Source organism: Penicillium atrosanguineum (assembly GCF_028827265.1).
Source record: "Penicillium atrosanguineum strain IBT 20685 chromosome Unknown utg000007l_segment0_segment0, whole genome shotgun sequence".
NCBI classification, from domain to species: Eukaryota; Fungi; Ascomycota; class Eurotiomycetes; order Eurotiales; family Aspergillaceae; genus Penicillium; species Penicillium atrosanguineum.
Genome location: NW_026623139.1, coordinates 1,709,813 through 1,735,226, shown reverse-complemented (window position 1 = coordinate 1,735,226; position 25,414 = coordinate 1,709,813). Strand labels below are relative to the sequence as shown.

The 25,414-nt window shown below is 52.1% G+C and overlaps 9 protein-coding genes across 9 annotated transcripts; 4 read left to right on the top strand and 5 right to left on the bottom strand.

The window, feature by feature from the left end:
* Positions 1–8: 8 nt before the first annotated feature.
* acuF (phosphoenolpyruvate carboxykinase PCK1) lies at positions 9–2,290 on the bottom strand (the record flags this gene model as incomplete). Its single annotated transcript, XM_056888912.1, has 4 exons — positions 9–1,352; positions 1,687–1,887; positions 1,968–2,043; positions 2,109–2,290. The coding sequence occupies 4 exons, from the start codon at positions 2,288–2,290 to the stop codon at positions 9–11; spliced, it is 1,803 nt and encodes a 600-aa protein (XP_056738214.1).
* Positions 2,291–5,534: 3,244 nt separating this feature from the next.
* Positions 5,535–6,052, bottom strand: N7443_008855 (uncharacterized protein; the record flags this gene model as incomplete). The annotated part of the gene is made up of 2 exons (XM_056888911.1): positions 5,535–5,896; positions 5,956–6,052. The coding sequence occupies 2 exons, from the start codon at positions 6,050–6,052 to the stop codon at positions 5,535–5,537; spliced, it is 459 nt and encodes a 152-aa protein (XP_056738213.1).
* A 538-nt stretch (positions 6,053–6,590) lies between these two features.
* Positions 6,591–7,694, top strand: N7443_008854 (alpha/beta hydrolase; the record flags this gene model as incomplete). The annotated part of the gene is made up of 1 exon (XM_056888910.1): positions 6,591–7,694. The coding sequence occupies one exon, from the start codon at positions 6,591–6,593 to the stop codon at positions 7,692–7,694; it is 1,104 nt and encodes a 367-aa protein (XP_056738212.1).
* A 1,149-nt stretch (positions 7,695–8,843) lies between these two features.
* On the bottom strand, positions 8,844–9,755 carry N7443_008853 (PEX11 family protein; the record flags this gene model as incomplete). Its single annotated transcript, XM_056888909.1, has 3 exons — positions 8,844–9,006; positions 9,064–9,541; positions 9,689–9,755. 3 exons carry the CDS (start codon positions 9,753–9,755, stop codon positions 8,844–8,846), a joined length of 708 nt encoding a protein of 235 aa, XP_056738211.1.
* An 870-nt stretch (positions 9,756–10,625) lies between these two features.
* On the bottom strand, positions 10,626–12,425 carry N7443_008852 (putative MFS phospholipid transporter (Git1); the record flags this gene model as incomplete). Its single annotated transcript, XM_056888908.1, has 6 exons — positions 10,626–10,736; positions 10,791–11,061; positions 11,112–11,422; positions 11,479–11,497; positions 11,552–12,150; positions 12,255–12,425. The coding sequence occupies 6 exons, from the start codon at positions 12,423–12,425 to the stop codon at positions 10,626–10,628; spliced, it is 1,482 nt and encodes a 493-aa protein (XP_056738210.1).
* Positions 12,426–13,913: 1,488 nt separating this feature from the next.
* On the top strand, positions 13,914–15,502 carry N7443_008851 (proteasome regulatory particle lid subunit RPN7; the record flags this gene model as incomplete). Its single annotated transcript, XM_056888907.1, has 3 exons — positions 13,914–14,372; positions 14,429–15,252; positions 15,310–15,502. The coding sequence occupies 3 exons, from the start codon at positions 13,914–13,916 to the stop codon at positions 15,500–15,502; spliced, it is 1,476 nt and encodes a 491-aa protein (XP_056738209.1).
* A 504-nt stretch (positions 15,503–16,006) lies between these two features.
* On the top strand, positions 16,007–17,787 carry N7443_008850 (putative alanine aminotransferase; the record flags this gene model as incomplete). The annotated part of the gene is made up of 2 exons (XM_056888906.1): positions 16,007–16,134; positions 16,269–17,787. 2 exons carry the CDS (start codon positions 16,007–16,009, stop codon positions 17,785–17,787), a joined length of 1,647 nt encoding a protein of 548 aa, XP_056738208.1.
* A 3,095-nt stretch (positions 17,788–20,882) lies between these two features.
* On the bottom strand, positions 20,883–22,513 carry N7443_008849 (copper fist DNA-binding domain-containing protein; the record flags this gene model as incomplete). Its single annotated transcript, XM_056888905.1, has 3 exons — positions 20,883–22,165; positions 22,224–22,379; positions 22,438–22,513. The coding sequence occupies 3 exons, from the start codon at positions 22,511–22,513 to the stop codon at positions 20,883–20,885; spliced, it is 1,515 nt and encodes a 504-aa protein (XP_056738207.1).
* A 2,554-nt stretch (positions 22,514–25,067) lies between these two features.
* Positions 25,068–25,343, top strand: N7443_008848 (Succinate dehydrogenase assembly factor 3; the record flags this gene model as incomplete). Its single annotated transcript, XM_056888904.1, has 1 exon — positions 25,068–25,343. One exon carries the CDS (start codon positions 25,068–25,070, stop codon positions 25,341–25,343), a length of 276 nt encoding a protein of 91 aa, XP_056738206.1.
* Positions 25,344–25,414: the final 71 nt, after the last annotated feature.

Below are 25,414 nucleotides of genomic sequence, written 5' to 3'. Positions count from 1 at the left end.
CCGAACCCTTAGTTGGTCTTGGGAGCGGCAGCGAGGACCTCGGGGGTGGCCTCGTCGGCGTACTTCTTGAAGTTCTCGTTGAAGAGGTTGCCGAGCTTGGTGACCTCGTCCTCGAAGGAGGTGGAGGCTGTCCAGCTCTTCTTGGGGTTGAGGAGCTCGTCGGGAACACCGGGGCAGGTCTTGGGGACGGGCAGGTTGAAGACGTCGTAGGTCTCGTACTCGGCCTTGGCGAGCTCGCCGCTGTGAATGGAGTCCAGGATGGCACGAGTGTACTTGAGGGGGCAGCGCTTGCCGCCGGTAGTGGCACCGGCACCGACCCAGCCGGTGTTGAGCAACCAGGCGTTGGCCTTGTGCTCCTTGATCTTCTCGGCGAGCATGGAGGCATACTTCATGGGGTGCAGGGCCAGGAAGGGCTGGGCGAAGCAGGAAGAGAAGGTGGCCTGGGGCTCGGTGACACCGTCCTCGGTACCGGCCATCTTGGAGGTGTAGCCGGAGATGAAGTGGAACATGGTCTGCTCGGGGGTGAGCTTGGAGATCGGGGGCAGAACACCGCGGGCGTCACAGGTCAACAGGATGATGTTGGTGGGGTGGTTGTCAGAGACACAGGGGATCTTTGCGTTCTCAATGTACTCGATGGGGTAGGCGCAACGGGTGTTCTCGGTCAAAGTGGTGTCGTCGTAGTCGACAACACGGCTGATGGGATCGAAGACGACGTTCTCGAGGACGGAACCGAACTTGATGGCGTTGAAAATATCGGGCTCCTTCTCGGCGGAGAGACCAATGCACTTGGCGTAGCAGCCACCCTCGATGTTGAAGACACCAGTGTCGGTCCAGCAGTGCTCGTCATCACCGATGAGCTTACGCTTGGGGTCAGCGGACAGGGTGGTCTTTCCGGTACCGGACAGACCGAAGAAGACGGTAACATCGCCATTCTCACCCTCGTTGGCGGAGGAGTGGAGGGTCAGGACGTTGTGCTTGATGGGCATCTCATAGAAGAGGACAGTGAAGACACCCTTCTTCATCTCACCGGCGTACTCAGTGCCGAGGATGACCATCTCCTTGTCGGCGAAGTTGATGGCGACGGAAGTGGCAGAGGTCATACCCTCAGTGAAGCGGTTGGCGGGGAAAGAGCCGGCGTTGTAAATAACATAGTCGGGGTGGAAGTGCTCGAGCTCCTCACGAGTCGGGCGGATAAGCATGTTGCGCATGAAGAGAGCATGGTAGGCACGGGCGCAGACAACGCGAACGCTGATGCGGTAACGCTTGTCCCAGCCGGCGTATCCATCGATAACGTAGATGCGGTTACGGGTGTTCAGGTAGTCGACAGCACGCTCACGGTTAATGCGCCACACCTGATAGGGTCGTTAGTGATGACGTCATACACATGAAAGCCGAGGCAGCGGGGAAAGGCCGTCATGAGAGCCGAGGGGGAAAAGATGCAATCAAGAAAGAATGCATCCCAATGCATCCCCAGAAGGCACAGCAAGGCAGATCAGGAAGGAATACGTCCAAGTTGGTTGCACCGACTGTCCGAAAAAAAGCTTGACACCCCGGGTGCATATGCAAGGGATCCCAGGGTGGAGCTGCGCATCGGGCCATCTGCAAGGGCAACTCGACCACGTAGACCAGCCCAAAAATGCACGGCGAAAATCACGCATAGATAATAGGAGACAAGATGAAACTCACATCGGCAGTCATGGGCTTGTTGACGGGTCCCCACCAGATGTTGTTCTCTGATGACTCCTCCTTGACGATACGCTTGTCTGAGGGGGAACGACCAGTCTTCGCGCCGGAGTAGGCGCTCAAGGCACCACTTGAGGTCATAGCAGTACCCGTCTCGTAGACGAGAGCATCTTCATACAGGGCCGAGACGGCAGGGTTGGCAATCTATGGCGGATGGTTAGTGATGAGTCTTCACAAGAGAGACACGAGACCATAGTCGAGTCTCGATGCAAGAGGGATCTTACAATGGCGACACGATCATAGTCAATGTGGGCAGTCTCGTGGAGCTCCTCCTCGAGCTCGGTGTGACCCTTGCCAGGCCTAGAGGGGAAAGTATGGTTAGCGACGACGAGGTGGGCAAGGAGGAACAGGAGAGGAAGACGTACTGGACACCACCAGGGTGCAGGGCAGTGCGATTCACAGATGTGGCAACCATGTTTCTGAGTGAAGTAGAGTGATAATTATTGTTGCGTTGTCTCGCGACTTGCTGTTGAATGAAATCTGCTTTCAAAGGACCAGGAGAGTCGGGGCGAGTGGGGGGTATATAATCCTTTCCAGCAGGGGACATCGTGACGGTAGATTTGGTATGAAGGAGGTTCTCGTCCTAGTTCTCCACAGTTCCACGGGTGATGTCGGGGCAGAAGGCCGAGCTGAAGCGGACACGCGGTTGGTGATGGATGAAGCGTTGCCGTGGGTTGCAAATGCCTGGGGGCGGAGTCCGACTTGACCCGAAGCGGTTGTGGACACGAACTGTACCCGGAGCGGCGTGTGTCCGGGTTGGGAGCAAGGAGGGGGGCAGAAACGTAGTTGATACAGATAGTGTATTATTGACGTTGAATTGTGGTTCTGGACCAGCCGAATTATGATGGTCGATTGAAAGTTGCGATAGTGAAAAAGTAGAGAGACTAGTATGACGAACCCGCCAGCTTTATCCTTCAACTACCTTTGTCTTTACCTAGGTTCTAGCAAACCCTGAAGGTGTGATTGTCTTGTGAATCACCATTCTAAGCACAGCTCAAAGTCAAACTAGTCACGGACGACAGGAATGACGCGCAATGACTTCACCAGTGAGGCCTTTTTACAGTACAACTTGATCTAAACTGCTTTAGTTCCGCCTCAAATCGCGGGGGAGCTGACATAATCGTAGATCCTCGGTTTAGCTGTTTTGGCAGGTTTGGTTATTTCGGTTCTCTCCATCGGTTTCCCTAGCCCCGAAATCAATTCGGAATGTTCCATCTGGCCGCGTGCATGGCAGGTTTTTTTTTTCATACCCGATGACGAACAGTCGGCTGAGAAGGTCGGAACGACAGACTGGATCTACTCCAATAACGGCGATTAACCAGCCGAGGATGATGCACTGGTGAAATCGTTCGCGGCGGTCTCGGCCAATCACATCCCTCACATTCGAATTTTCCAAGGATGATCGGGTGGGCAGAAGATATTCCCGCTGGGTCTCTTTGGGTCCTTCTCGCCCTGTCTGGACTTTTACACAAATAGGATCGTCCTCTTTTTCCCGGTGGTACCTGACCAACGCCGAACTCTCCATTCAGGGCCCATGCATGCCGTAGGGTCTTTATTACGATGCTATTATCGGTTTCGGGCCAGATTTGAGGCATTTCATGGATTCCAGATACCTCAGACCGCCTCTCGGGAATTCCTGGCGATTTTCGTTGGAACCTTTCCCGCTTTGCCACGGCCCGGCCTAGCATGTGTTTGTGAAGCCCGGCTTCACCATCACGACCCCAGATTCTCTTTCCCGGGTGGTTAGCGGCGGATCCCGACCCGGGTACGGCCTCGGGAAGGCGAGAAGGCCTCTCTCTATTTTCAGATTCCGCCTTCTTTGTGAATTCATTCCGTTTTGCGCGAATTGTTTCACGCGGGTTACGTAGCCAGAATCTATTCTGATGCCCATGCCATTCAGCTGATCACCGCCTTTCCATTGTGGATGACTGGCTTAGTTGCTAGGTGATGAGTCTGAAACTATGTAGGCCTTGTATTTCCCTCAGCCCCGAATGGAGTAAGGGTGGAGAAGGGTTCGGCCCCTGTCTCTCCGCAAAAGACGAAACGATGTACTGTGCAGGGATGCTCACATACTCTGAGAGCCTGCTAGAAGACCTTTCGGTATTTCCCCTTATCTCTATCCCTCGGGGTCACCCCGGGATTGTGCCCCTGGGTCAACGTTCATCAACATTGGTGTTTCGGGTCTTCATCTATCGCCAATCACGACGACATTTTGCTTCCTAATTCACCCGTGATAGGATTCTGGTTTCTGCCTCGAGGCCTGGACCTATCAGATGGCGGTCTGCCCAACCAGCACGCGTTGTTTCAAAACGGCCTGGGCCGTAGCGCGAAAAGGGGATTGAAGATCGCTCTGCCTCCTAAATTCCCCGATCCGACATACAGGACGTCATCTCTCTGACCAGTCCCGGGTCTTTTACCGATCCCGTGACTCGCTGGGAAATGCCCCGAGCCACCTAGGCCTCGTTCGGATTCCCTTGGCGTCTTGGCCATCTGGGGAAGCTGTCGCGTGGTCTTCGGATGCGGGGTTTAGCGTGGACTGTTGATCTATTTCTTGCTCACCTACACTCGCCTCTGTTTACGACTCTCATCGCCGATTGTTGCAGTGTGCTACGTCCAGGTTGTCTGCTTTCCATACCGAAGTTCTCCGACGGTACTCCGTATGACGGCCTCGGCAATTCCTGCTCGGGTACTTAGTATAGATAAACTCAGCCCCTGACTTGCTATTTATGGATCCATTTGCCCCCTCTGCTCTAGGAGAACCCGATGTTTAGTCCAATGTTGACTTTTAGCTTGGGTCTTGCTGGAATTGGGTTCATGAATCAGCTGATTCTGGCCATGTGATCCTTTCCCCCTGCCCTACTGGCCCCTTTTCAACGGTCCACTGCCTTTTGCCGAAAAGCCTTTTAATTGGCGATATCGGCGCTTTGTGATGGTTTGTTGCGGCCCACATGATCAATACATAGCCGAGGGCGGCATTCGAATTTGGTCACCTGCAATCGTTGTCCTCTGGGAAAGAGCCTCTCACATCAATGACTAATATATCAATACAGATCTTTCTTAATGAAAACAAGCGAGCCGTCATGTCAGACGATGTCGTGCAGCCTGGTTTCAGAGGCCTGCGCACATTACACCCGGGCATATTTTTCAACCTTGGTTCTTCTTGGTTCCTTGTTTCCCTTTATGATTCACGCTACCAAGTAAAACTCCCGTACATGACCTATGTCATTAGATGCCATTAGAATAGTTCCAAACAACAACCGTGGAACTACCGACACCAGCACCCACACTACTCTATACTACTTACTATATACGCACCGCACAAAGTCAACTAAAGCGTAACCCTATGAATCATGAAAACCAATGTTGCTACCAAATCAACATGCCCGAGGACCAACTACGCTATAACCGAATGTTTTGTTTTCTGACGACCGTGATGATTGGCCAGAGCTGGAATTGGAATTGTGTGCTCTGGTACAAAGAGGGCCCTTGAAACGGTCAGCTCCGAAAGCTCTGACAGTTTCTCCTGTATTAGATAATAGTTAGGTCATGTTCAAATTGGACCACTCAGCAAAGATCTGGACAATACCCACATAGCTAAGTCCGTGCAATTATGTCAATATACAACGGGCCGTGTAAAATTGACAGTAGCTTAATGCTATTCACAAGCAGCATCTCACCAAGATCGTATTCGCATAAAGAAGTATACCTTCTGGAAATAGAACGCACCCGAAGTCGCCACACCAGCCGATTCGATAGGATGGACAATACCTACGCACCACGGCGCAGACGCATCACCACAAAATGATTCCATCCTTAGTAGCCCCTTCCTCCTTCCATTTCTCAAGCACTGCTTTAACACCGTCCGTCGCGAACTTGGCATAACCTGGTCCTGGAGGGGGTGCATTGGGGTCGGGCTTTTTAGCAGGATCACCCGCGATCCAGGCTACAGGGTCCGCATTGCTTCCAGCACAAGCCTTGTAGTACTGCTCGATGTTCTCAAGGGGGAAGCCCCGACCAAAGATAACCGCGCGTGGAGGTTTGCTGTAGTCATGAGTACCGACGCCGTTGTCGTCGGAGGACTGGGGATCACGTCCTGCCAAGAGCTCGGGAATTTCTTTCAAGGCAGCTTCATTGGATTGAATAAAATGGACAACTAATTCATTGTAAGGCGACTTCGAGTCACGGATGTCTGGTCATGGAGTTAGCACGCACCTTCATAGTCGGGTTGCAGGAACCCCGACACGCCCCCTCCTATGGCTGCGGTTTTGCCACACAGCACAACAGGTAGAGGCTTTGGTAGTGTCGACATGGCTCGGCTTAGGAAAACTGGTTGTCGGAGAGCTCTATACAGTGGCGAAGGTCGAAACATGAGGCTGAAGTTTCGCGAGCTGCACCCGCAATACCCCGCGATTTCTACTCCGCCTTGCTTATTGATGCGGAGACTTAGCTAGCGTGGCGCAATTGGTGCTGGGTTCTGGGCCGAAATTTTCCTCTAGAATCGAGCAGAGTATTTTCGATGCCAAGTTATGTTGAATGCAGTGGATGAGGTGGAGTGTAAGCCCTCGGAGATCTCGGCCTTCATCTCTCCGATACAGTTTGTCGGTTATCCCGTGCTCCAATTCAGGTGCGAAAATGCTCCTCTCACCCTTACATTAGGATTCTAGACCAGCTTTCCTATCGTTCAAATGAATCAAGCTCATCGTAATGGAATTCCATCAAAGGAATATACCTGCGGAATCCTCTCACGCTGACCACTTCCATACGTCATCCGGGACCCTCATCCTCGCATACATATAACAAAACAAAATGTCTTCAAACAGCACACGAATAGTATGCCAGGTTCATCAATGGCATCAAATCCAGGATCTAACGCACGCGATGCCCTCGTTAAAGAGGCCCGCAAATACCGCAGTCTGAACTCCATCATGTCATGGCTAGACCGGTACATAGCATGGCCATTACCGCCGCGTCCATCATTAGTCCTCAAAATCCCATGCAAAACCAGCAAAGAACCAGGAGAAATCCAACTCTACTTTTTCACTGCTTCCGCAGAATCAACAGACGGAAGAGCAGATAATTTATCAGCAAAACGACCCGTTCTCATCAACTTCCACGGCGGCGGCTTTTCCATCGGCCATCCCTTGGATGATTCGCGATGGTTCGCAGCCGTGCTACACGCTCACCCAGGTGCGGTGGTGGTGAGTGTAGGCTACCGACTTGCCCCCGAGTACCCATTCCCCATCGGAATCGAAGATGGAACCGATGCTATCCTTTGGCTCTGGGAGAATGCCTTCAGATATAACCTCGACCCGGACCGATTTGCTATCAGCGGGTTTAGCGCCGGTGGTAATCTAGCATTCACAGTTCCACTCAGGCTACATGAAGAGCTTGCGAAGCAACAAGTTGCGAAAACAGTGCGACTGGCCGGTATCGTTGCCTTTTACCCACCGGTCGACTGGACGAAAACGCGCGATGAGAGAGATGCTACGAACCCCATCGCACCTCAAAAGTCTATGACTCCCCAGTCTGTCCTCAAGTTCTTTGATTCTTCTTACTTGGCTGAAGAGAATCTGCCTAGGAAGCCTGGTTCGGATGAGATTGATATCGGGGATCCATATCTTTCTCCGGGATTGACCCCCTCGTCTCTTTTACTGGTGGCGTTTCCGCCGATGGTCGCGATCTATACTTGTGGCTGGGATCAGTTGCTCGTGGAAGGGAACAGATTTCGAGACAGGTTGCAGAGGTTCGTTGATGAGGGGGCGATGACCCATGTTGGGGGCATGGAGATCGAGGCGGTGATTCATGGGTTTGATAAGAGACCATGCTTCTTCATGGGGAATCCGAAGAGGGATCGGATGTATGAGGATGCTATGAAGCAATTGGAGGTTATGTGGGAGGTTAAGGATCTATCTCAGGGATCTAGTATGTCTGATCATTCTAGTCATGCTTGATCGGCGCCGTCTTTCGAGTTTCTTCTTGTCTCTTGCGTTTAGTGCTTACGCACTGAGCAATGCATGTTTTAATACTTCAGATAAAATTATACAATATTCCCGTATCTAGATGATCAATATATGTAGTAGAACGTCTCATTGCAAAATGTCACGACCATGGCCAACCCTCAGTATCAAACTTGAACCGAAACCACGCAAATAAGCCAAAGAAAGAAGGAAAGTAGGTTCATCTAACCTGGCTAGAGCTCAAGAACGTCGCACAGCGAACCCCAAAGCGCGATCCCCGACGCCAATATCAAAGCGGGGCGTGCCCCTCCAGGCGGGGTAAACAGTCACTTATTTTTTTCCCTCGCGCTGACCATTTCTCTCTTTCTCACTCGTCTATGCACTTGGTACTTTTACGCTACTACCAACTTCTCTTCCAAGGTATGTTACCTGCGCAGACTCTTCACGTCAAAGTACCTACCAGATCTACCCGCGGAACCCATGATCTCTAATCCGCCGACAGATCTACAACCGAACGATCACTATGTCCGGACACCCCAGTTGCCCTAAGTGCAGTGCCCCCGTTACTGGCGGCAAGAGCTGCGGCTCCTGTGGAGCGGTTCGTAATATTGGATTCTATCAAGGTACTCAGGCTAACGATGTTTAGACTTGCCCTGTTTAAACGGGTCTTTCGCTTACACTACAGGTGTTGGGAGCGTATGATACTGAGGAGTCATTCATGAACGCTATAAAGCAGTGTTGATGAGGTTTCTCACTGACTTCCACGGGAGGGTTATGATGAACAGGCCTGCTGGCGATCAAGGGTCTCGATAGTCGGCGGTTAATTTCTTATGAAATACACTCTGTTCTAAAGCACACATGCACACTCTCCACATGTGCGCGTAGGAGTTTCAGGTTCCAATAAGGTAGACATATGAGATTTGATATATACGAGAATAGCCCCAAAGAAAAGGCGGCATTTACACATCTCCAAAACCAAAAAGAAATTGCACATTCATGCAATCAGGATATAAAGGCGAAGCCCAAGTGGGCAAGCGATGCGGCTCTTGCGCCGAATAGCCAATAGAGAAACCCAGTGCCTCTTCGGTTTAACTATAGAGCTGGTTCTCCGCTCACATTCAGGGTATTTGTTATGCCAGGTGCTTAGGCGGTCTTGCGCCACTGGGACCAAATACCGATAAGCGAGCTGACGGTACCGGCGATACCGACCAGGCCGTCGTCGAGGGCGACGAGACCCAGCGCCGAAGCCGGGGCGGTAAGGTCGCACAGGTCCGAGAGGAGCTGTATCCGAGCGGCGGCGCGCTCCCTATGAAACAGATTAGCGTTCAAGTACCTCTCGTAAATGGGTAGGAGTTAAACGTACTTCTCGATCTTCTTAGCCTCAACAACACCCTCGCCCTCCTTGCGGTCGACGGTCTTCTCCTTCTCCTGCAGGCGGAAGAGGGTATAGAGACCCGCGAGAGCACTGCAGAGCAGACCGGCACCCCAGGCGCGGTAGGCGCTCTCCTGCAGACGCTTGGCGGACTCCAGCTTGCGGAAGCCGATGGCGTCGACAACGGTGACCGCGTCGAGGGTCAAGTAGCCGGCATAACCGAGCTGGCGACCGACGGCTAGGTAGCGGAGGACGGGGTCGACGATGCTCTTGTTATCGAGGGCGACAGAGGCGGCCTTGAAGTGCTCGAGGAACTTGCCGATACGCATGATCTTGCGCGTGGTGCCGAACTGCTTCTTGACGGCATTGTAGGGGTCGATTGCGGACTGGGGGCGGTTGGTGCGGTACAGGTACCAGGCGTAGAAGCGGGAGAAGTACTGCAGTGTGCGGAGAAGCTTGTCGCGACCGACTGGATGGAAATGCGGGTTAGCTTAGCTGGGAACCTGGGGAGGGGGTGGTTCGGTGTATTGGGCATCGATCCGTGGCTGTCCGACTCTTGCAGACGGGTTCCAGTGGCTTTGGGCATTTGCTTTCAACATGGAGAGATGGGACGTACCGGTAGTCGCGACGAAGCGCAGCCAGTGCGCCAGAGCCGGGTGGTAGACGAGGGCGTCGGCGACCATGATGACGTTCAATTCCCGATCACGCGAGGTTTGATTAGTCGGTGAAGTGCGGGATCCGAAGATGGAGCACTTGAGTGGGAGGTGGGAGAGAGATGGGTGAATAGAGAGGTGAAATGTAGTTAAATCAGACGGTGGCAGACGCCAAAAAGGTCGAGAGTCGGTAATTGACCGGCGTATGGAGCCGCGGACAACAGACCTCGGCTGATGCGGAGTTTCCCCAGGCCGGGTCGTTCCCTTGTCGTCAGACTACGTCTAGGACCCTTTCATGTGAATTGCTTGTTTTCTCTTTATTTCATTGTTTGCCTCCTATTTGTTCTTGATTCTTTTGACTGGAACAATAAGTACTCTCCGCGTGCCCGACAAACTTTCCGATATATTTTCGTCTATGAGTACCACTACCGACCCCGGATCGGGCAATCAAATACGGGCGGGGTGCGATAAGAGAACAGACGCTTGTACCATTAAAAATTATGCCATGCTACCATTTCAGGGTATCATACACGCAGCAAAAGCATCAAATAAGGCAGACATTCCACCACCGAGTCAGACCACCCGCAGATTAACACTGAAAATGCTCTCTCTCTTTTTTTTTTTTTTTATTTTTTTTTTTTTTACAGATGTTGCTGGGGCTGGCTTTGGTTCGAAGATGTCGCGTAGGCTCACTTGATGCGTCGTCACCATCATTCTCGGGTCGTTGCAAGGTCTTATCAGTCGTCATCTGGCTAGAAAATGCCGTGGGTTGTCGCATGGGGAGTCGTATACATTAGATGTAGGGCAGAGTCGATAAGGCGCAGAGGGGCTAATGAAGCGAGTAAAGTTCCGAGACCTGTGGCGAAGGGAATCAAATGGGAGGCAAAGGGCCCTGTCAGTTTACTCTTGGGCAACCTGGATGACTTGGCCCTCCTTGCCCATCGTCGAGACGTCGTAGCCATTCTCGGCCAAGAATGCACGGAATTTGGAATCTTCCTTGGTGATTGTATCCTGAAGGGTGTTAGTTCGATTGTTGGTCTATCGTCCTCGAGATGAGAGACCTACCTGGTTGATCTGCGGAAGTAGGAAGTAGGCCAGGAATGCACTGAAGATGCACAGAGCACTTGACACGAAGAAGGGATCCTGGCCAGCTCGAACCGCATTTGGGGCGTTCTTGATAATGATCGGAAAGACGTAGGTGCCCACGAAAGCTCCGATCTTGCCAATAGCCGCAGCGTATGAATAGTACTGGCCACGAATCGCAGTGGCGCTGGTCTTGGCTGCACACAGACCGATGTTGTCGCCGGGACCGAATTCGCCGAGCGCAAGGAAGATACTATTCGAGTTAGATATGAGACACGCTCATCAACTTCCGATGTAACTTACCCATAAACGACCACAAAAGCAGCCACGTTTTTCGCAGTTGCAAGATATGCGTAGCATCCAGACATGATAAAGCCGACAATCCCCTGGAGAAGGACACCAATGGCGAGGGTGTTTCGAGGGCCAATCCAGTCGCTGGTAAAGGCTCCGAGAGCAGAGCCCGGGATGTAGAAAAGGTAGGTCAGAGTGGTCCAGCCAAAGGTCTTCCACAGAGGCGCATCGTCACCGATGATGATTCCTAGCCACTTGGAGGAGTAGAGACCGAACGAGTACGAGGAAAAGTCGTAAATAAACCAGATCAAGGAGACCGTAGCCTAAATTTCATTAGCTCGGCTTTTTTGAGGAGAAATTGTGTAGCAGAATGCCGTACCAGACGCTTCCAGTAGAACCTGCAGGAAATTAGCCATTTGCCTCATGAACCGAGAGATCATCAACAAACTCACTTAATGATCAACCACAGCGGGAATTTGTGCATGCGTTGACGATCAAATTCCTCGGGCTCCTTCATTTTGCCCCGCAGATAGATCAGACTCAGAGGAGGGATGACGCCCAGGCCTAGGGCCACACGCCAGGCAGCACGTAAATGATTCTCGGTGAAGATCAGAACGAGAATCGTAGGCACAAGAGCGGAAACAACGAAGCCGAAGTCAATCTGGAAGTTGGTGAACATGATGAACCATCGGTTGCGGTGGCCCTCCTTGAGTTCGCCAGTGTTCTCCGCACATGCGACGGACCCAGCAGGGTACTCGCCTCCGATTCCAACGCCGATGAAGAAACGATAAGCCGTGAGAGCAGCCAACATGCCATAGGTGCTATCGTGGTAGCCATAGGAACCAGCGCAGAGAGCGGCGAAGAGAGTCAGGATAACGGTCGAAATCATCAGGGACCACTTGCGAGACCAGTGATCACTAGTGTATCCAAAAACCAGCATACCGACAACCGTACCAGCAAAAGCAATAGAAGAGACATTTTGGCTGGCAGAGGAGTTGGCATACTCCGTGGGGTAAATCATGCTCAGCATGGTGTTCACCTGGCCGATTACCTATTTAGGATGTTAGTGTGACTGATCTGCAGACCGCATGAATTTTGTGGCACATGGCTGTGGCCCGGTTGCATGCGAAAGAATCAACAAGATAGAATACATACTCCATTCAGGTAGCCGTCTGAGAAGAGACCAGCACCACAAGCAATGGTAGGCCAGCTGCGCTCCCATCGACCCTTGGAAGGGTCCTCCAGCGGCGGAACATCAAGAGAGGCCTCCTCGAGTGGGGCAGGGCCCTTTTCCTCGTATGAGGTGGGTTCAAGTTTTGTGGTCATTGTGACGGATCTTCTGTAGTAGCGGGCGTCGACGGGGACCTCCAGCATGGGTGTTGAGCGAATGAAGGTAGGGAGATAAGAGCAAGGGATCTCACCTGGAAGCACGAGAGCTTGCAATTGTGGTTACCAAAGTAGACGCAAGAGCCCGGACACTGTACCACCCGAATTAATGCGGATCACCAGTATGGAGGACTGAGTTCGAGAAGACGAAGCTGGTCGGGAGAAGAAAAATTAGAAAACAGAGAGGAAAGAAGTAAATTAAATAGGACGGATAAACTTTGTATGGGAGAAGCAGGCTAAGTGTAGGCATTTCCTAACCTGGCATAGCACCTGTCCACGGTACACGCGAGATACAACCCAAGTTGCATAGTGTACAACCTTAGGTTGCCTAGAAGCGCGGGTCCCCAGGTACCAGTCAGGTACTGCGGAGAGTGGGGCATTGCCTCCAGTATCAAGCTAAGCATCCCTCGTTCACATTCCAAGGCCAATCAAATCTTCTGTGTATATCATAACGCCACGGGACCATCACGGAGTGACCTCGGGATTATCTGTGCAGGGGAATAGGACGCCTGGACGGCCCGGGCGCCGTCCCCGAGGCCATGATCTGATATCGGGAAGACGGCAGATGCGCAAGCCAAGACGTGGATCTGATCGAAGTGTGTCTCTGAACACACCATAAACCTAGCTGGGAATAACCAGTGAAGCTGGCCGGCTCTCGCACGTGCGAGACGTTCGATGGGCCAAAAGCAAAAAAAACCCACTTCTCCTCACTAGGCAACTCGTGCCAGCCATGGTGGGGTCATGTCTGGAGGCGTTGCTAATGGAGTGACATTGGCCAACTCAATCCCTCCAGGGCGCGGATTCTGGTTCATTCTCGAATGAACCGGTCCCTGTGAGGGTGATCATACAGGGTTTGCCTCTCGGTTCGTTCAGCCTTAGGTCCTTAGTGCCTGGTTAGATTTTTCGGCATACTAGCGTCTGGGTTCGATGGAGTGAGCACGAGTTTCATGTTCGGGAGATCTCTTCGTCGTTCCATCTCCAGATTCCCTTGTGAAACTGCTGCCATTTAATTCCAGATGTCATTCAAATTGTTTCTCAGCATCTTTACCGATCGTAATTAGACTGGATTGTTGTGACCTTCCATGGTGTTCCATCATGCGTAGAGAGAGAGCACGCGAGCATCAGCCAACATGCAGCCATGCTACTTGGAAGCAATATTTTTTTGGACTATTGGAAACAAATTACGATTTTACTGACCGTACCAGGGTGATAACCCCCGAGACTCAAATAGAATGGTCATTGCAGCACAGATTCCCGAGAGGGCAATTCTGGGCCCTGGCCCGGGCCGGAGAAACATTCCGCCAGCTGAGCTCGGAGCCAGCTACGTGATGCACCGGTGCTCCAGGATCCATCATCAACACATCCACCTCTCCCCCAACCCCTTCATCTCGACCTTTCCGAATTCATCAGCCCCATACCCTTGCAATCATGGGGTCTGATCCGCAGTACATCAAGTACCCCGACCTCATCCTCGCCCAACATGTCTTCAATCTCTCCAACCCTGCATGCGCCTCGTCGACCCGACAGTCGTCATTGAAGAAGCTTCAAGATGTCATTTCCGAGAACAAGATGGCTCCCTTTTACCGGCATCTTGCTCACCCGGTTGAAGGCATCCTGAACAACTCCGGTGAAGGCGTGACACAACACCCTCACGGCGCAGGGACTTCCAAGCCTCTCATCATCTCCAACATGCTCGCGAAGAAGTCCGGGCAACAGATCGATTTCCCCTGGGATGAGAATCTCTACCAATCACTGTTGGAGGATAACAAGAAGGAACTGGAAACTTTCCAGAAGGAAGAGGATGATGCGGAGGAAGCTGCTGGTGAGACCGAGGTGCAGGCCGCACGGGGGAAGCGCGCTGAGTTCTGGGCTCGCGTGGGAGACAAGGTAGGCTATCTGACTTGACGATGTATGGTTGATGGCTGACACAGCTCACTCTTTAGGACAAAGCCATCGAGTCGCACGAAGCCCTTCTTGAGAAGACAGGATTCCTCGGTACCAAGATCGACTTGGTCCTGGCCATGATCCGTATCGGTCTCTTCTTTGGTGACCGTTTGTTTGTGAAGAAGACCATCGAGCGCGCAGAGACACTGGTTGACAGCGGTGGAGACTGGGACCGGAGGAATCGCCTCAAGGCATACAAGGGAATGCACCTTCTCACAACTCGCTCCTATAGCATCGCCGCACCTCTCCTTCTAGACAGTCTGTCTACTTTCACAAGTTACGAGCTGTGCAGTTACTCTGCACTGGTTATCTATTCTGTGCTTGCTGGATCTCTGTCCCTCAAGCGAGTGGACTTTAAGGACAAGGTGGTGGATGCCCCGGAGATCAAGGCCATCCTTGGTTCTGGTGAGGATCAGTTGGCTGCGCTGAGTGGAGAGGTGTCTTCTGGCCCCGGTGCTCGGGAGGAGGAGATGAAGGACGCGACGGTGTCCAAGACCACCCCGGCTGGTGCCACCACTGTCGTTAACCTCACCTCCTTCGCCGCCGGCGCCGCGCACGCTGAGAACGAAGTCCCCGTGGACTTCTCACCACTGGCCAACCTGGTCACCAGCTTGTATAATGGCAACTATCGCTCGTTCTTTGTGGCTCTTGCCGCTGTGGAGGACCATTTCCTGAACCAGGACCGGTACCTGTTTGAGCATCGGGCCTGGTTCGTCCGTGAAATGCGTCTCCGTGCCTACCAGCAACTCCTTCAGAGCTACCGGGTGGTTGGGTTGACCACCATGGCCAACGACTTTGGTGTGACTGTTGACTATCTGGACCGGTATGTCCCCGTTTCTTACTGATAGTAAAAGTATCCGACTAACTCGCAAATTCCTAGGGATCTGGCCAAGTTCATCTCCAGCAACCGCATTGCATGCACCATTGACCGCGTCAACGGCATCATTGAGACAAACCGCCCGGATGACAAGAACAAGCAGTACTCAGACGTGGTGAAGCACGGGGACGCCCTGATCACCAAGCTCCAGAAGTACGGACAGGCAGTTCGTCTTCGTGGTAGTGAGCGGAGTTAATTGATGTGTATGAGACGCGGTGATACCACCGACCATGACCCTATCTAGCATGCAACCTATTTTCTAGACGTACTACGTTCAACTATGAATAGTGGAGTTTAGAGTAAACTAACACGATAACCTCATTCAATGATTATCCCCCGCATGTCGGGCGGCTCCGGAGTGGCAACGGGCGGCCAGGCCGGAGTCCACTCGTCGGCAAACGGGCTTCCCGAGGGGAATGATCGACTGATCCGCCCCTGCGTCATCTCATCTACATCTGTGTCCCTTATTTCGATATCTACTGTCCATCAAGAGTATCTTACCTCTCTGTAGCTATCTCTCGTCCGATACACCTCACTTACTCGGGTCAACGTCCCGGGGGTGGAGAAAACAATGATGACTCACATCGTTTCACCGCCCGAGGGTCCGATTTATTTTTTTCTTCGTAGCCGAGTAAACCACCCTTATCCGATCTTAAGATCTGAGCAAGGAACGAACCCCGCATAACGGTTCCATTGAAAGATGTCCTGGCAGTTTAAGCTCGCATCCAGCATGCGGGCGTCTCCGTTGCGGGCATGCGTGACCCGGCCGAATGGACTCCTACTTCGCCCGACCGCGCGAATTGCGGGGGGGCTCTCTGTCTCAGGTACGTGGGATAATGTGCGCGCTATATATGGATTGGCCCCCTCTTCTGATTTGATCTCATATGATTATTTGCTGCTCCTGAGGCTCCACATTTGACCCCTCATCCATCGTGACCTCTACAGGGCTGCCATTGCACTAGATTTGAACATTCCAAACTAACAATCACTTGGGTCGAAACAGCGCCCACCATGACTCAAACCAAGCGTTCCAATTCCAACAAGTGTCTCAATGTCGACAACATCAACCCTCACATTCGTGCTGCCAAGTATGCCGTGCGCGGTGAGCTGGCGGTGAAGGCTGAAGAGTACCGTCAGCGTCTGGTCGACGGTGACAAGGCCCTGCCTTTCGACAGCGTGATCTTTGCCAACATCGGAAACCCCCAGCAACTCGACCAGAAGCCCATTACCTTCTTCCGCCAGGTCCTCAGTCTCGTCGAGAACCCGTTGTTGCTGGAGAACTCCGATGCCCTCAAGACCTCCTTCGGATATAACCAGGATGTGATCGACCGGGCGAAGACCCTCTTGGCCAATGTGCAGAGTGTGGGTGCTTACAGTCACAGTCAGGGTGCACCGGGCATCCGAAACAGCGTTGCCAAGTTCATTGAAGAGCGTGATGGATACCCCGCCAACCCCCAGGACCTCTTTCTGACTGCCGGTGCCTCTTCTGGTGTCAACACTTTGTTGAGTGTTATCTGCAACAGCCCCAAGGCCGGTGTCTTGGTTCCCATTCCCCAATACCCTCTGTACACCGCTACCTTGGCTCTTCTGAACGCACAGTGCGTCCCATACTACTTGGAGGAGCAGAAGGCATGGGGTACCGACATCAACGCCATGTACCAGTCCATCAAGGATGCCAAGGCCGCCGGTACCGACCTCCGCGCCGTCGTTGTGATCAACCCCGGCAACCCCACCGGAGCCTCCCTCAGCGCCGACGATATCAAGCAGGTCATCGATGTCGCCGCCGAGGAGCACCTCGTCGTTATTGCCGACGAAGTCTACCAGACCAACGTCTTCGAAGGCGAATTCGTCTCCTTTAAGAAGCGTCTCCGCCAGCTGCAGCAGGAGCACCCTGGAAAGTACGATGACGTGGAACTGGTTTCCATGCACAGTACCTCCAAGGGCATGGTCGGTGAGTGCGGCCACCGCGGCGGCTACTTCGAGCTCGTCGGATTCGATCCCCTGGTGCAGGAGCAGATCTACAAGCTCGTCAGCATCGGACTGTGCCCGCCGGTCGTTGCCCAGTGCCTGCTCGAGACCATGGTCAACCCTCCCCGCGAGGGCGAGCCCAGCCACGAGCTCTACCAGAAGGAGTACAACGGTATCCGTGATGGTCTGCGCAAGCGCGCCTTTGCCCTGTACGATGCCTTCCAGCGCATGGAGGGCGTTGAGTGCCAGGAGCCCCAAGGCTCCATGTACCTTTTCCCCACCATCAAGTTGCCCAACGGAGCCATTGAGGCCGCCAAGGCCGAGGGTCGCGCCGCCGACGAGTTCTACTGCCTGCGCCTCCTCGAGGCGACCGGTGTCTGCGTCGTCCCGGGCTCAGGCTTCGGTCAGAAGGAGAATACCCTTCACTTCCGTACTACCTTCTTGGCCCCCGGTACGGACTGGGTTGAGCGCATCGTGAAGTTCCACGCCGACTTTATGCAGAAGTATCGATGAATTCATCACGGAGAGGAATAGCTAGACATTGGCATGGCTTCCCTTTTTTTTTCTCACGCCATTATGCGAGATGAATCTCCGATCTGCGCTTCTTCACTTCTCTTTGCTCGTGGACTTGGCCTCGGGTTATATTTTTGATACCATATAGACGACATATATCGGGTGTTGGACTACCTAGATCATGTATGCATGCCAGCTGTTATTACAGGCCACATCCAAAAGAATGAATGCATCCTGCTTCGTGCAGCTTTGATTAAAAATCTCCAAACATAACTCAAAAGTCATTAATGTCATTTTCTACAACTCGATCAAGAAGGTAATCTAAAGGCGCCCTCCACACTTAATTCTTCAGTTCTTTCTCGAACTTTTTCTAGGCACCTCTCTGGAGTTCTTTGTCGGCCTCCTTTGTTCTTTTTTTAAGGTATCCTTCTCAATTACTTCGAATACATTCCCAAGCTGCATTTGGTCATTAGCCTACTCGAAATGCATGCGTGAAATTGAGAAGTTTCAGGATCTGCTCACTCTCTTGATGAAAAATCAACTTGGGATCATTGAAGGTAGGATAAAGTCAAGAATCTGTCGGTTGTAGAAAGAATTTGATTAAATTGCCGTTCCGATGCGATAGAGACTCGGCAGTTACTTCTGTAGGCTCGATCTGTTGAATCATGAGGTTTGTGATGAAGCTGCTGAACTACACGCTCGTGGTCATCGGCCAAAGAGTTATTATTTCTTTGAAAGGTGGATCTTCTGAGTGAATACATAGTATGCCCCAGCTGTGTGGAGATGAATGATGTTCTAAATTTGTCTTTCGCGTCGGAAAAAGTCTTGCTGCATAGGACAAGATCTGCTTTCACAAACATGTGCTTATTTGTATTATGCTAATAGAAGTCTTTTACGTACCTGCTCTGTCTTCGCTTATATCCATGTTGACATCCGCTATGCACACACTGATAGAGCTGGAGATCTCTCAGATAACTTTGACTAACTAGCAAACGAGTCACCTCTTCCGCCGAGAGGGTTGAGATTGAACAAGAGGGTGAGGGTGCGAGTGACTAGTAACAACACAATTGCATCTTTCGTCGCGAAAACAGCTTGCTTGAATTATTTCGGTTGGGTACACGATCTGAAGTATCCGTCGGAATATATATGAACTATCGATCCATTCTATGGCCCGTACGGACCGCACCCAGGACAAAGATATATCCTATGCGGGGTATCGAGCAATATGGCCACAAGTCACATTCACAAGACCGGACCCCTGGGCTGCAATTCATGTCTACTGCACCTGATCGAAAGGTAAATGGTGTCTAGATTTGGAACACGAATGCCAGCCTTCAGTTCATCAATCTACACAGCTCCCCACGACACAAAGAGAATTGAAGCAGATTCGGTTGAGCTATCTGGGTAAAATACCAGAGCTATGTAGATTAGTAGGACAACCTCTGGGGCAAGATCGATGACCCCAAACAAATAAACCAGACATGTACATATCTTGGCGTGACACCTGGACACCTGAATTCCCGAGATGCCGAATCATCCGAGTATCAACGTACTGTAATGCAGTTCCATCGGAATGAAATCCACAACTACTCAAGGTGAAGTGGGTACCAAGTCTGGACCTCATCTCCCTTGCTTCAGCGGCGTCGCAATCGCAACTTTCAAGACACTACGTCAGCAGTACCAGATATCTTGCCAGTCAGTCAAGATAGCAAGTACCTATCCTGTATATCCACCACCTCCGCCCCACCTGTCAACGAGTGCTGTCCAATATAGATAACTAATTAACGAACGATCATGTCTCAGACCAAGCATCGAATCAATATTAAGCTAAGCCCTACGTAAACTACCGAACGCCCAGCCCAGTCCTTTTTCCCTCCAAATATGATCCACCGCAGATCCCAACCCCAGCCATCGCCATCCCAACGAACCAGAACAGGGTTCCCCCTTGCCCAACTCACATCACACAAGGACCGTGCCGAGCTAAGCATTAGCCAAGGCCTGCACCCGAGGCTTGTATCGCGAGGGTCCCACGTCGCGTGCAGCATGGTATGTCTCCCCCCATCATCACACGAGATATGTACGTCAATGTACAGTGGACGATCTTGTCGGAAAAGGCTTGGTATGCGGCCCTTATGCCGGAGCTGAGCTGGAATGCACCTGGGGCTGGAGACTGGCGATTTTATTCTCGGATACCCCCAATGAATGCTCACCGCTACTTCCACCACACTACTTGTATAGGGCAAGTGACTGAGTAACATACGTCAGCATGTAATTTCAATTTCAATTATAATTTGGGATATGAGATACCTTCCAGATCGAATCAGCAGGTGACGAGAAAACAGGACAAGCCGTGCCTCGTGCATGCATCGGAGAGAACAAAGCGATTAAGCAGAGCGGTGGTGATCCATGCGGGCGACACGATCGGCTTGCCTGGGTAGGGTTTAGTGCGAGAAATTGGATTTGCGCCGATCTGAGACAAGGCGAGTGGGCGTGTTCACCGCTACATTGTGAACACTAATTGCGTCGCGCATTCTTTTCTTTGGCTCGGATGTTCTTGCCAGTGTGTCTCGTGTCTGGCTGAGTATGGGGTGCAGCTGGCAGATCGGGTAATAGCTTCAGCTATGATGGGGAGGTGCGTATGGAGATCGAGGAATCTACGCGGCTATGTTGGTATCATTCTTTCAAACGTTCCTGATAGGTTCTGTATGGGTCGGGGTATAGGTCAGATGTTCTGGAGAAGTTTGTATTCAGATGTGGGCCACAGAGTGGATGCATTTTCACATTATACATGTAAAGTAAAACAGGGTCTATACTGGAAAACAGGCTAACACGGTGTACGGCCCAAGGTATGTGGTATGTACACCTGGGCAAGGTACAGGTGTGTATACTCCAAATCACAGAACCCCTCTAGATTGCATGCTAGCGTGAAGAGATCTAGACTGGCTAATTAAACGCAAAAAAAAATAATCAGGCATTTATCATCATCTCTCATCAAGGTCATAAAGACGGTGTAGAGGTGGTGGTAAGGTGCCGCAAGGTAGCGGAGACCCCAGGAGAATTAAAAGACAAGGAATGGCAAAACATTGATGCCCGGACTATTGTGCCCACGACTGGCGGAAGTAGTTTTCGTCCATGGGCGGAGTGGAGCCAGAGTCGAAAAGGCTGGCCGGCCAGATGGGTACCGAGTCCTGCGGCTGGGACATGGAGTACATGTCCTGCGCCGGGACCGGTTTGGAATCAAGTCCCATGCTGGCCTGCAGTTGATGCTCGAGCGCGGCCGTAGACTCGTTGGCGGATTTAAGGAAGTCATCGATGTTGATCGACTCGAGGTCGTTCGATGACAGCAGTTGCGCCTGGGGGAGACCGACCAATGATGAAGCGGAGCTGACCCGGAGGTGATCCATGTCCGAAGCTTCGCTCACGCTGTGGAGATCGTGATGGTCGTTACCCGCAGGTCCAAGACCAGGCAAGGGGCCAAATTCGTCAGCCTCGGAAATGTCGCCGGAAGACGACGGGGGTGGCAGGCCCGAGGGATACGAGTTGTAGTCGAAACTGGCGTAGGACGGAGTTTGCGTGCTGGTGGACGCGGGAACGTCCGAGTACAACGGGAAACTCGACCAATCGACCGACGGTGCACCCATGCCGGCAGACCCAAGGGGCATATCGGAATCGGGAGACGCGAAATAGTTTTCTTGATACTGGTCTGAGAATGCCATGCACGTAATCGGCGAGTTGGACGAGGTCGTCGGGAAGGTGGTATAGGACGAGACATCGAGAGGCGGGGGCACGCTGGTAATGATTTGCTCCAGGGGAAACTTGTCCATGGTGGCAGGGGCCGACGTCGGGTTCGAAGCGTCTGTCGGGTTCTTATCCATTGCGGAGGGCGGGAGAGGAGGTGCCGCGAATTTGTCCAGGATGGATTGGTCGAGAGAGTTCGAGTTCACATCTTCAGAACCGGCAGCAGTCGTACTGTCGGGGGAACCCTGTTGCGAGGTCTGCTGCGAATGGGGGCACGGGTCCATGAGGCTGAGAGGTTCCTGGACAAATGCCGTCTGCGTCAGGGGGAGATGGTCGACGGAGCGGCGGGGCATGTCGGAGGGGTGGTGAATAGTATGTGATCGTGGGATTGTGTAGGGCAATCCGCACTTGTGGGCCATGTCATTATGCTTATGGGCGGGTTTATGGTGACCGTCACGGAAAATGGTCAACATCGACTCGGACTTGGTCGAAGTAAGATGAGGTTTCCGCGGATGTTCAGCAGGAATCGACGGCTGAGGCAAAGGCAGACCGGTCTCAGGAACGGGATCAAGGTGTTCCTTCTTGTGCGCACAGGTACAGCGCTGACCATGACTGCAGCCACAACGGTGAAGAGAGTCTTCTGTAACTTATATCAGAATGGGGAACCGGGAAACCAGCGCCTAACATGCTATGCTCACTCAGATCTCGCTTGTCACCATGGCAGTCGTCGGATTTCTTTTTCTTGTCGCCGCATTCGCATTTGACGTGGGTTGTTCGGGACTTGCGTAGGCCGCGGCAGTGAGTACATTGAGAGACTGGGCGGCCTTTTTTATTGATATGGGTCAAAGGGCGGTCTGTGGCATAAGTTAGATTTGGAACGTTGCGGTTCTCCTACATCAGACATGGACATACCGCTGTGGTGACAGCTGCTAACCCGGTGACCCCGGACGCAAGCTTCACAAGCCCACTTCTCACCATCGATAAGCATCGCGTGTGGTTACTGTAAGAGACACATGCGATGAATCGCGAAATGGTAAAATGGAGGAATGTAGAAAGAGTTGAAGGAGAGGGTCACAAAGAGACCACAAAACAGAGCCGTCAAGGCGAGGGTACTTCGGGCGCCTTCGTCGAGAGGGGGGGGCCGAGGAACAGAAAGAACAAAAAAGGGTATCTTAGGGCGAAAAGTCCCAATGCGGAAGTTCAAAGAACGCCGAGCCAGCAGTATACAACTCGCGGGGGAGTATAGAGATTCGCAGTCGAGGCGAAGGGTATAAGGCGATGTCGGGGAGGATAGGAGGAGGACAAGAATGGGGGACCAAGCCTACGCACCGTTTGGCGCCGGTCGTGAGACAGGACACCAAGTACCGGTAGTGGCGGCCAAGAGAAAGCGCGATCGATATAGAGAGTTGACGAACACCCTATGCAGAGGAAAGAGAGGAAGGAAGGAGGCGAGGAGGTTATTAACGGAAGGGGATTTTCACTGCACTTGTGGTCTTTGTCGTCGCCCGTGGCGGAGGCACAAGGTACAAGTTTACGAAACCGTTACCACTTGAGACCCTGTAACATCCTGTTCTCGTTTCCAAGGTTGTCCAAAGGTTCTCCAAGGTTCTCCGATCGTTTCCTCGATCCTCGCATCGTACTTAAGTACCCGGGAAATGTATCCCTTTCGGCTGGGAATTCTACGCTTTGCGACCTGGTTTGCAACCCGCATTTCCCTTGAAAACGAGTGTATCCACCTTTTGGCGGTCGAGGGACTTGGTCCCACCAGGAACCGCCCTTTTGTACGGTGCTTAGGGTTTTATTTTACTGGTGTCTTTCGCACAGTGACCACTCCTAAGCGTCAGATCATTGAAGATCGGCCTATACCTAAACAGCCAAATACTCCCAGGGTACAAGTTACGTAGACGAGACCAGAGGAGACGAGACCGTGCGAAGCGGAAAGACCTGCCTTACGTGGCAACACGTCTCGGTGGAGGGGTAGATCCTGTACATCCTATGCTGGAGGTACCTAGGAGTATTTGAATAACAAATAGCAGGTAATATGTAGCATGTAGCCATGGAGAAAGTAGCAAGGAGCAAGTAGCAAAGAAATTTATCAAAATTTCCAGGGCGATCGCAGGAACAAAGGCAAAGTCCAAGAGCATTGGGAAAAACCCAGCGGAGCCCCCGAGCACGGGCTCATCGTACGAACTCGAACCCCACCGGAATGGATCTCGCTAGCGAAATCTGGGGCCGCACATCCCAAGCCTTGACACCTGGCCGTCTCTAATCCCTTCTAACTTGGTTGGGAGGGGCTGTTTCAGGGGACATAGACAAGGATTTGAATCCTCTTTTTTTCCTTTTTCCTTTTTTTTTTTTCTTTTTTTTCTTCTTCTTCTTCCCTGCTAACCCCCGAGAAAACCAGGTACCATTCTCAGAAGTTTCCATAATCCCTGCAGGATGTACTCTATAGGGCCGAAGATCACTGGCGAGTCACAAAATCGTAATAATTCTTGGCGTCAAGTGACAGAAATGGCTGAAAATCCGAGCGCGAGGGTCCCAAAGGACAGAACTACGAACCTGTGGGCACAGAATTAAAAATACCGGTATGGTACAACGTACGAGAGCGGGCTATGTATTATGTACGGGCTACACGCGCCGTACGCTGCGCTGCAGGCTGCACGGCAGGTCATGGCGCTGCTGGACCAAGTGGGATGGCGTCACTGTTCCTGCTTCGAGCGGGCTGCAGAGGGTTTGGCGCCGGGTGGGCCCTGATCTGCGCATGAAGCCAATGCCAATCATAACCAGAATGGTTGTAAATTCCGATTACCTGACCGATACGCGCCGAGGGTGGCTCGGAGTCCAATCGCCTTGGGTATCCTGTCCTAACGTGTCCACCGGGTGATTTCGAATACGCAAGAAAACGGATCGGAACACTAACTCCCTAGAACTGAAGTGGAATCCTTTCCATTATGTAGAATTATCGTGCTCGAGCACATTGGGAGTTATCCCGTCAACTGGGGGCACATTTACTGCCTCTTAGGTGCCGGCCATACCGAAATAACATCTAATCATTCTCTATGTCCTGACAATATAGGACCCTGAGATCCTTGATAAATAGTCCGACTAGCACGTCAAGCCTCTGCTGCCGGGAATTTTCCGGAGCCCCGAACGACAATCTACCTATGGGGCATCTGTGAGTACTGTAGTCAGCGCAGAAGTCGTACTAGGGCAATTCTCTGGCGCCTTGGTATGCAGTCCAGACTCCGGGTAATAGACACGGCCAATCGCAATGATATATGCTGGTGTTTCTTACCTGAAGCAGGCCTCGCACAATTACTATTGAGTCCTGGTGCAATTCCTAGCTGAACTTTCAGGCCAACCCAAAGAGCTACGGGCGTAGGGAGCCTGAATATGTTCAAGGACACCCAGGTATGTCCAACCAGGAATGATAAGAACCTGAGAGTCTTTCCAACAGAGCATCAAGTATCCTCAAGAGCCCAGTAATTAGTCCGCTCCAGTCTCGTACTCAGACTAGTTGTTGAATGGGCTAGAAATTGACTATGGTCTTCCTGGCTTTGGCAGTGGAATTTTGTGTTATACTGCGCGACAGTGAGGTAAAACTCAACACCCGAGGCGTCGGAGGCGCCGGATTGAACACGATCGAACTCTCCGGTGTACTCAAAGAGATCCCAAGAGACGGAGAAATAGGATTGATTATCCGGTCCTCTGAAAGTTCAACGGTCGCCGGACAAACCGCCGCCCCGACCAAGGCAGGAAATAGTATTAATCCGCTTGCGCAGAAACAAAAGGCCGTCCTCCGCGCGATCATCCGATGAACTATACAAATAGTCAAACAAAAACATCATTGTAGAAGCCTGAATCAATTGCCATGATTCCAATATGTCGG